Below are 10,000 nucleotides of genomic sequence, written 5' to 3' on the forward strand. Positions count from 1 at the left end.
TTTGGCAGGCAAAACAGAGATTGTCTCATCAGTTGAGGCTGGTTGAGGTTTGTTTTCATCATCATCGGTGGATGCTGATAGACCTGTAGTATTTTCTTTAGTTGAGGTAGGCAAAGTGGAGGTTTTCTCATTGGTTGAGGCTGGTGGAGATGTGTTTTTTTCGACAGTTGTTGGTTTTTCAGGAGTGGTTATTACATTGGTAGAGGCTGGTGGAAGAGTGGTCTTTTCATTATTAGTTTTTTTATTAGCTGAGTTTGACAAAGTTGTGTTCTCGTTATCACCGAAAGCTTTATCATCTTTTGGGGCTGGTTCAGCGGTGACCTGGCCAGATTGCTCAGTACATGTTTCAGAGGCTTTGGATGACAAGGAAGTGGGCTTCTTTTTTGATATTTCAGATTTATTTTCAAGGCTAGAGCAAAGTGCATTTTCTCCAGACTGTTTAAGAGATTCAGAAACCTGATCTTCCACCTGCACAGTGTGTATATCTCCATTTATTACAGATGTAATTTCTGTGCCGGTGATTTCACTCCGGGTTTCCTTGGTGCCTCCATTTTTAATATCAGTGCTAGGCTGTTGTAAATCACTTTTATTAGACACTGCCTGTGTTATCTGTTCTTCTCCGCTCTCTGATTGTTTTTGTAGGGGTGGCTCATCTCTTTTGAGACCGCCTTCCTCTGTAGAGGGAATTTGAGGTGAAATTATGGCATCCGTATTTTCATTCTGGTCTTTGACCAGTGTAGGGTTTGGTGTTGCCGGTGTCCTACTTGTAGTAGTAGAGTTTTCTTTAGTCTGATCAGACAATTCAGAGTTTAACTCTGAAGTCTGAGTCTCTTTACCATCATTGGTTGGCAAAACTTTAGTGTCTTCCTGTCTCACAGCTGAGGTGTTCTTTGATTTACCGTGTTTAGTCGTCTTTGTTGTAATTGCTTCTTCTTCATTCTGCTTGGTTGGCTTTGATGTACTGACTTCAGTACTATTTTGGTTTGTCTTGGATGGTGTTTGTGCTGATTTTGGCTCACTTTCAGAGGTATTTTCAGTTTTTTTCTCAGGTAAGACCAGCGTATCCGTCTCACTCCCTCTGTTTCGCATGGCTTCTCTCCTGGAAGCTGTAGTGCTGTTATTGGCTGGCTCAGAGCAGTCTTTAGCGTTGGCCTCCTTCAAGTCCTCCAGGGACGGTGGTTTCTCTTCTTTTGTCACAGATGGATCTGGTTTCCCTGACTCTCCAAACGATGTGTTTACAATCACGTCTCTGTTCCTCTTCCCCTGTCCTTCTGAGTGCTCATGACCAAGCTGCTTTTTCAGTTTCTCTTCCGTTTTTGAGTCAATCTCTGTCCGCTCTGTCTTCTCTTCATTTGAGCTATGCTGCTTCTCCTCCTTGCTTTTAATTTCTTTAGGAAATTTTGTGTCCGCGTGTGGAGAGTCTGATATTTTCTTTGTGCTTTGTATAATTTCTGCTGCTTTCTCCAAACTTGGAGGGACTTTAGGTGTTTTGGTTACGGCCTCCCTAGAAGAGTCGGGTCTTTCTTTATCAGAATACTGCTCTGTGGTCTTTACAATGTCTACAGGAGGTTTGTCTTTGGTGGGGCTCCGCGGATCTTTGCCCCGACGCTTTTTAGATCGTGAGCTGGTCTGGTTTGGTGATTTCACCTCTGGTGTCTCATCAGTAGGTGATGAAACCATTGGCGGAAAATCCAGCTCTTTATTCCCAATGTTTGAGTCACTTGTGCTTTGTGTTGCATTGTGGGATTTGGAGTCTGTTTGATCTATGTTTAAATGAGGTTTGGATTTAACCTTTGGCTCTCCGCTGGTATCTGTCTTTGCTGTAGATTTTTCAAAACGTTCAGATTGCGATATTTCAGCCGTTTTTGAATGTCCTTCACTCAGCGTATTACCAGACGGCAAAGTCAGATTATCTCCCCCCTTCCGTACTGCATTAAAATTCATCGCCCTCTCTTTAACCGTCTGGTTTGGAGGTGCAGAACTGGACCGGGCTCCGGCACGTTCTGTGAAAAGACGACTGGCCACATTTCGAGCTGGAGAAATATCCAGGTGACGCAGGTTTGTGGAGCTGCTGACTGCATTGGTGGCTCCTCTCTCAAACAGACTGATCTTGTCTGCGATTCGGCCTTTGGACTTCACATTGGTGCCATCCGCTCTGTCCTCTGGATATCTGTAAAATAAAGAATAAAGGTCAAAACTGGGTCGAATGTCAAGTTCACACTTTTCACATTAGTATCTACTCCCTTCATTAGCTTTTGACTCATTATCTTTCCTCTTTCTTTGCTCTTCCTTGTTTGCTATCTTCAGTTCTTTCTCTCTGCTTGAAGCAAGCCATAAATACATTAAGAAAGTCAGTTGCCCTTCTTCATTAGCATTCATTGAAAGTGACTAGCATGAACTGCAAGATAAAATTTCAAAAGCTACAAAACAAGATTACTAGCTGATTCCTGATTCTTTGAAGTGAATGAGAGATTACTGTTAAGCTACAAAAAGCAAGAATAGCATAAAAATGCATCATAAAAGTTATGACTCTAGTGCAATCTTCTTAAGTAATATATGCTTGTGTAAGGGGAAAGCTATCAGCAAATAACTTATTATCATAAATGCACTGCAAAAAATGGTCTGCTCCAATTCAAGACCTTTTAATGCGTTTGGTTTGTGGAAGTGTGAGTTAAGACTTTTTCAGACCTGTAGAAACCATGCATTAAAAATCACTTGCACTGAATGGAAAAGAAATATCCTTCAAAATATCTCCTCCTGGTTTTTAGATGAACTGTTGCTTTAAGAGCTTCTGGTGCATACAGTAGAAAAATGCAAGGCTGACATCTCGAAAAACTGGCATTTAACTATGTAAATACTTAATTGTTATGAAAAAGCCTCTTTTATTGTTTGAAGCAGATCAGATAATCTATGACTTTACAGCCCAGAGGAATGACAAACACCTGATAATGACCTGTGAGAGAGCATATTTCACAACATGACGCATGATGTTTAGTCCTGATGATCTTTAAGAAAGATATCCCATGTTCAGATGAAGCACATTCAACAGTTTGCTTTGAAACACTGCAAAAAAAAAAGATTTTCTCTTGTTTTCTAGTATAAATGTCTAAAAATTCTTGAATCAAGATGCAATTTCTTGCTTTAAGAAAAACTAAATCTTTTGTAAGTTCAAACCAAGCAAAAATATCTCCCAATAGGGTAAGAAAAATGATCGTGTTCAGCCTTTGAATTAAGATATCTTTTCTTGCCCCAATAGCAGATTTTTGTGTGTTTTGAGCATAAACTAACAAAATATTGAATAAAAACGATTTAAAGGAAAACAACACTTATCGTAAGTCATTCTACTTGTCAAATAAATGCATCTTGATTCAAGAACATTTAGATATTTATACTATAATACGAGAGAAATCTTTTTTTGCAGTGTATTTCTCACTGATGTTTCGTCTCCCATGACTTAAATCCAAACCCAAACAGCAACTTCAGCTTTAAAAGCTCACAAATCAAACCAAATGGCAGAATTGAGTTTGTTATTCCTGTAAGCACAGCTGCGAACAGGTTAAACAGGTATAATTCACCTGGCTCTTCCATCAGATCTCAGCCGTTCGGTGTCTTTACGAGTCATCTTTTGGTCTTCCCTCTGCTCCTCCGAGGCGACCAAGAGCTTTTTAGGGAAGACCACCTCGCTGTGAGACACCTTGATGCTCCTGCGCTTGGATTCGGCGCTCTCCGTCAGCCTCACCACACGTTCCTCATCCATATCTGTATAAGCCAGCGCCGCTCGGGCGAGTGAATCCACATCTGCGTCTTCGCTCAGGTGTGTTTGGGAGACATCTTCACGGTTCCCTGAGTTTGGCGCTTCTGCTCCAGGGGTTTCTGGAAGGCTGTCTGGCGTCTCCTCAAAAGTTGAGTCAGCGCATGTCATCCGCGGGCCGCCGGTCAAACTGGTTGCTTCAGGGCTTTCAGGTTGAGGACTGGTTGGGGATTTAGCCCCGCCCCCATCTCCGTGGGAGCTCCGCCTCTTCCTGCTAGATCTCCTCCGGCCCATTTGGTCACAGAGATCAGGTGACCTTCTCCTCTCAATCGACGGACTGCGTTGGAGTCTCAGATGTTTGGCATTCCGCTCGAGGGCTGGGCTCGTCTCGCCTCGTGAGGGACTGTCTGTCTCGTCTGCTCTGGTTTCTCTGTGGTCCTCTTCTTGTTGTGTTTGGGAGGTGGGGTCATTTCTGCCCCAACCCCAGGACAGCCAGCTCCCGATGCGACTCAACACCCCTGGGCTCTGCTCCTGTGGACTCTCAGCCTGAAAACACACACACACACATGTTTGTTTTTGTGTAAAGTGTGTTCATCCCATAGGTGTAATGGTTTTTATTCTGTAGAAACTGTATATTCTATGGCCCTTCACCAACCCTACACCTAACCCTAACCCTCACAGGAAACTTTGTGCATTTTTACTTTCTCAAAAAAACTCATTCTGTATGATTTATAAGTGTTTTGAAAAATGGGGACATGGGTTATGTCCTCATAAGTCACCGTCTCCTTGTAATACCTGTGTCATACCCATGTCATTATACAGAGTTGTGTCCTGATATGATACACACACACACACACACACTCACACAGACAAACACACATACACACACACATACACACACACACTCACACAGACAAACACACATATACACACACACTGAGAGTCTGATCTGGAACACTCACTAGAGGGCAAAAATTAAAGAGTAATTTTAGATTTTTTTTTTTTTGATGCATATACTCCAAAAAAATTATTTTCTTGCTTAGTTATTTCTGTAGTTTTTTTTTTTTTTTTTATAAATATCTGAACATTCCTGAAGCAAGATGCATTTATTTAGCAAGTAAAATGACAAGTAAAAAGACATTAAATCTTGTTTTCTGAAAAAAATCTGCAAAATTTTGTATAGTCTAAAAAATATCTGCCAATGAGGTAAGAAAGAATATTAATTCTAAATTTTTTTTGCCCAATTAGCAGATATTTTTGCTTGTTTTAAGAAAAAACTAATTAAATGTTCTTGTTTTATAAAAAAAAGAATCGCATAGTATTGCAAAATTAATGCATCTTGGTTCAAGAAAATAGAAAACGACAAAAATTCTAAAGAATTATTATTATAATTTTTTTGCAGTGTTGTTTTTATATCTGCTACATTATTTTCTTTCTCAGTATTTTCTAAGTAATATCTAAAAATAGTTGAATCAAGATGCATTTACTTTAAAGGTAAAAAAAAGAATTCTGGAAAAAAAAATCTAAATGTTAGTTTTTGTTTAAAACAAGCAAAGATATCTTTCAATGAGACAAGAAAAACAATCTTTAGCTCATTGGGATATGTCTGCAGTGATGGGTGCTTCATGAAGTTTGTGAATCATTCGTGTGATTTCAGTAAACGAGGCTTCGTTACATCACATATAACTGTTTCAAAACGTTTAGAAGTTGGTTTTGAAAACCATTTGAACTGGTTTTTACCTGATCTTTAAAAATGTTTATACATTTGTTTGTAAAATGAATAAAAGAGCACATACAGACACTTCAAATATAATAATGAATAGTTCATTGCATTTAATACATTCCACTTTCGATAGAACATTAGCACTGGGTTTGTAAAAGTGTTTCTTGCAGAGCGTTGTGAATCATTTTGTGAAGCAGATTTCAGGAGATTTAAAGCTCCAAAAAGGTTTTGGTATCTGATTTAGTTAACTGAGATTTCTGAGTAAGCCATACATTTTGAAAAAATAAAACAAAGGAAGATTTTCAAGCAAAACTGAAAAAATGTCTCATTTTCTGCACTATTTATAGATCACGGACTACAGATGGATGTAAATGAGTAACGCTGATTAAGCAAGAACTGCTGTCATTAAAGTAAAAGACAGACAACCCAAACACACAGATTACATTCTGCTTAACATATGACAGCAGCTGACTTCCCTTTGGAAAATATACAGTGGCAGTCAATGGCTGCCGTCAACAGTTAGGTTACCAACATTCTTCAAAGTATCTTTTTTATCAGAGCAACAGAGCAAGAAACTCATGCAGCTTTCAGACAATGTGAGTTTGAGCCTGTGAAAACTCATCCAAAGTCATTTTTGGGATTGTTTTTTACATAAAATCATCCTTCATAAAGAAAAGAACATTCTGTGGAAATGTAACCGCTTTAATATTGACCGAGTAAGACCGTGTCAGACATTGAAATCAGAGAGAAATTAATGCACTGAAATCAAACTGAGATGCTTGTTATCTCATAATTAGATAATCAGACACAGAGAGGGTCACAAATGATCAAATTACATTTTTAGTGAACTATCCCTTTAAGGAGGACATTATGCATATATATCTGAAGGCATTATTCAAACTTTGACTTTTTGTCTAATAAACTTAAGCGAAGTGTTTTCTCTCTGATCTGAACACTTCATTACTGTGAACAGTTAAAAACGCAGCAAAAGACTCTAAAGTATTTCTAGGTTGTTCTAAAATGACATTCTAGATCCGAACTCTTGAGAGAAACTCACGAGCTGTTACTGATCCAGTCCCGAGAAGATCCAGATCCACGCGAGCGATCAGACGCGCGTCACTCACGAGCGCGAGCGTTAATTATTCGCGCGCCGCGGGAGCGCGCGGAGACAGAGGCAGAGCTGGATTGGGTTTCAGAGGATCAGATGAGGAGAGTCTAACACAGAGAACAAGAGCTCATTCAGAGAGCCTTCAGATGCGATTCTGAGCTCCAGAAGAGAGTCACACACACACACACACACACATGCATTCATTATGATGCATGCTTAGTGTAGATTCACTTGCAAAAACAAACAAACAAAAAAAAACACCTTCCAATCCCCTCTCGTTAAAAAAAGAAAGAAAGAAAGAACACGTTCTTAATGTTCATGTTGAAAAAAAAAAACATTCTTAGATTAACATTCTCAAAATTGTTATGTACTTGATGAACGTTCCAAGAAACGTTTGCTATCATCTTTAAGTATCTAATCATGAAAGAAAAATATAGATTTATTCTTGCAATAAACATTTATATACACGTGGGTGAAAATGTTAATAGAAACACTTAATTTATAGCTTTAAATAATGTAATGACGACAAAAAACTGGACATTTTAATGTTCTTAAAATAAATATTCAAATAATTAACATTTTAAAAAAAATATAAAGTTGTGATAAAGATTTTTGCAATCTTTAAATAACATTCCAGTCACAGCTAATACACTGTACATTTTAGTGTTCGGTACAAATAAATGTTTAAGGTAAAAAAAAAAAAAAGATAAAAAAGTAGTAGATAAATAGTAAATAGGCTATAAATAGTAAAAGTTTTTGTAATTATGCAAACTTTAAATGAGGTTCTAACATGCAACTATGCTCACAAGTTTTTATACTAAAGAGAAGTGCAGCTGAAAGCGTAAGTGAAACCTGCTTCCAATAGAAGTGTTATTATTTGCAAATGATGGTAATCAAGATATTTAGCCCAGATCCAAGCATGCATTCATTCATTCTCCGCGTCCATAATTAATAGAAATGCAGAGAGACTCACGGCCGGTCTTCAGAGAGAAGAGTGTGTGTTCACTGGAGAGATGGAGCTGATGCTGGGCTTCTCGTGTAAAGAAAGAGAAACTAGAAGGTCTGCGCTAATTATTTACCTGAGCGTCACACCCACACCTTTCCTTCTCGAGTAGAGACCTGTTCAGAGCGAGTCACACACACTTCACAAACCCATTCTGACCAGAGAAACGTGCCAGCTTACCATGCTCCAGCAGCTCAGCAGAAGAACCTCGGCTGATCCTGAACCACAGAGATCAACTCTTCTGAACGAATCTCATCTGATTCCTCTGTTATATAATAATGTGAGCGTTTCTCCTGCTGTTAGAGGAGCAGGTGGATCTGTGTGAGGACAGAGAACACGACAGGTGTGACGACTGTTGTGTAACGGCTGCGGTCTGACGACACACACACACACACACACACACACACACACACTGAATTATTAATGTATGCAAGGCCTCCACACCCACAGTTAGACTTTGGCATCGACGCCAGGGTCTAAGTGCTTTAATGAGCAGAGAAACACATCAAAAGAATCTCAAAGTCTGTGGGGACTTGCTTTGACTTGATGACAAACAGGTTTATCTTTAACAAAGGTTATTGCTTTCCGATGATTACACCTCCAAGAGGAATATAAAGAAAAACTACACATGCACTCTTAAAAATAAAGGTGCTTCATGATGCCTTTTTGTCTTAATGGTTCCATAAAGAACCTTCAACATCTTAAGAAGCTTGTTTTTGCAGATTAAATAATAAAAAGATAAGAAAGAGATGGAATTGTTTGTGTTTAGCTGCTAACCTCAGTCTGATATTCGTAGGAGAGGTGGCTATACGACTGGACATCAATCCACTAAACACATGAACTACATGAGTGCTTCAATAATAAAAGCATGTTTAATGTTCGTGATGTAAATGGATTGGTGGATCTTCTGTTCTGCATCTGAGCATTGCATATTTGAGGGTTTTTTTTAGATTGTATTTTATACTTGTCTTTGTGTTTGATATTTTGACTGTTTTATGTTTATTGTGATGTTATTTGTTTATACTTTGTCTCTGCAAAAACATTTGCATTTTCCCACACACTATGTAAATATAAGAGTCCGTTCCCGTTATGAATCTAACAATGTCTGGCCCTGAACTGTTCTTCTAAAGATGATGTTAAAGTCGTTCCTCATCATATGTCTGTCTGTACAGTCACGTTCAAGAGAGGATAATTCAGCTTTAATGTGTTTCCCGAGTGTTTGTGGCGCTCAGCATTCTGGGAGTGTGTCGTAACGCGTGCACATATTGGGTTGCTGCTTCTGAAATGTGATCCAGATGAGTCTGTGCCACCAGCAAACACAAACTCTGGGCAGATCTCAGCTGAACCTCGTTTCACTGAAGCGTTTATATTCCAGCAGTCAGACGAGATGTGATCTGGCTTCTACTGGATCAGTCCCTTCATTCAGCTTCTAGTTAAACACTTTTCATGCTGGGCTGTGTGTAGAGTCCCTGATGGCTTCACATCACACACACTCACACACACACACACACACACACACACACACACACACTCACAGAGCGCTTTAGCAGCGCGAGCGCCATCTGCTGGCGACACAACTGCGGCACAGCTGCCCAGAGTCAAGAATTGCATTTCTGAAACAGTTTATTTGTCTTTCGAATGTTCGCTGCTAATTGAATGAGTGTGTGTGTGTGTGTGTGTGTGTGTCTGTGTGAGTGCAGAGATGGGCGTATATACATGGAAATGTATTTAAAATACAAATACAAAATACTGTGACAAGCTACTTTAATCAACAAGTAGCACTTCCTCACTTTATTCCAGGAAAGTTGCACAGCTGCGGCTCACGTGGATGAAGGTTGGGGTTGATGCATGAAAACAGCACTCTGATAAAGAGGATGACTCGCTCAAAGTATTTGGAGTATTTAGAAAATACAAAAATACTCGTCTTGAATGTATTTAAATACAAATTACATTTGATTTTTTCCAAAGGCTTTAAAATATAAAATAGTATTTTGTATTTCAAATACGTATTTTAAATACATGTATCTGAAATACTGCCCATCCCTGTGTGTGTGTGTGTGTGTGTGTGAGTGTGTGAGCGAGTGTATCTGTGTGTGAGTGTGTGTGTGTGTGTGCTTCTTCTGTGTTTTATTCTGAAGATTATAAATGCTCAGTGATCTTGAACTTTCTCTGAGCAACATTCACATCTAAATTAACCAAGCTCCATCATTTTTGTTTCTTATGATTTTGCTTTATTTCCATAAGAAAGAAAAACCAAGGTTAAATCTCAAAGCTTTATCTGATATATTTTTGCAGAATAGAGCGAAACACTCTCCTACACACACTTCTCTCACATGTTCATATAAGAGCGATAGGAATGTTCTGTTAGAACACATTACTCTCGTCTCCAAGGAAACAACCTTTCCTCTTTTTCCT

At 38.9% G+C, this 10,000-nt stretch overlaps 3 protein-coding genes across 5 annotated transcripts in view; all 3 read right to left on the bottom strand.

Moving 5' to 3' along the window:
- The window catches only part of LOC127956226 (beta/gamma crystallin domain-containing protein 1-like), a 77,929-nt gene extending 70,254 nt beyond the window's left edge, over positions 1 to 7,675 (bottom strand). The window contains exon 1 of the mRNA XM_052554030.1: positions 7,556 to 7,675. The gene's annotated coding sequence lies outside the window, so the exon portion shown is untranslated. The remainder of the gene's footprint in view (positions 1 to 7,555) is intronic.
- The window catches only part of LOC127956581 (histone H3.v1-like), a 12,819-nt gene extending 4,880 nt beyond the window's left edge, over positions 1 to 7,939 (bottom strand). Inside the window, exons 1-3 of the mRNA XM_052554608.1 lie at positions 7,766 to 7,939; positions 3,576 to 4,297; positions 437 to 2,170 (exon numbers count right to left, since the gene is read on the bottom strand). Coding sequence (XP_052410568.1) covers positions 437 to 2,170; positions 3,576 to 4,297; positions 7,766 to 7,768 — 2,459 coding nt within the window. The 5' untranslated portion in view covers positions 7,769 to 7,939. The remainder of the gene's footprint in view (positions 1 to 436; positions 2,171 to 3,575; positions 4,298 to 7,765) is intronic.
- A 1,905-nt stretch (positions 7,940 to 9,844) lies between these two features.
- Positions 9,845 to 10,000, bottom strand: part of LOC127956256 (melanocortin-2 receptor accessory protein 2B-like) — a 126,539-nt gene continuing 126,383 nt past the window's right edge. For all 3 annotated transcript variants that reach the window (XM_052554088.1, XM_052554090.1, XM_052554089.1), the window contains exon 4: positions 9,845 to 10,000. This exon is cut by the window's right edge and continues 712 nt beyond it. The gene's annotated coding sequence lies outside the window, so the exon portion shown is untranslated.

Source organism: Carassius gibelio, chromosome B4 (assembly GCF_023724105.1).
Source record: "Carassius gibelio isolate Cgi1373 ecotype wild population from Czech Republic chromosome B4, carGib1.2-hapl.c, whole genome shotgun sequence".
Taxonomy (NCBI): Eukaryota; Metazoa; Chordata; class Actinopteri; order Cypriniformes; family Cyprinidae; genus Carassius; species Carassius gibelio.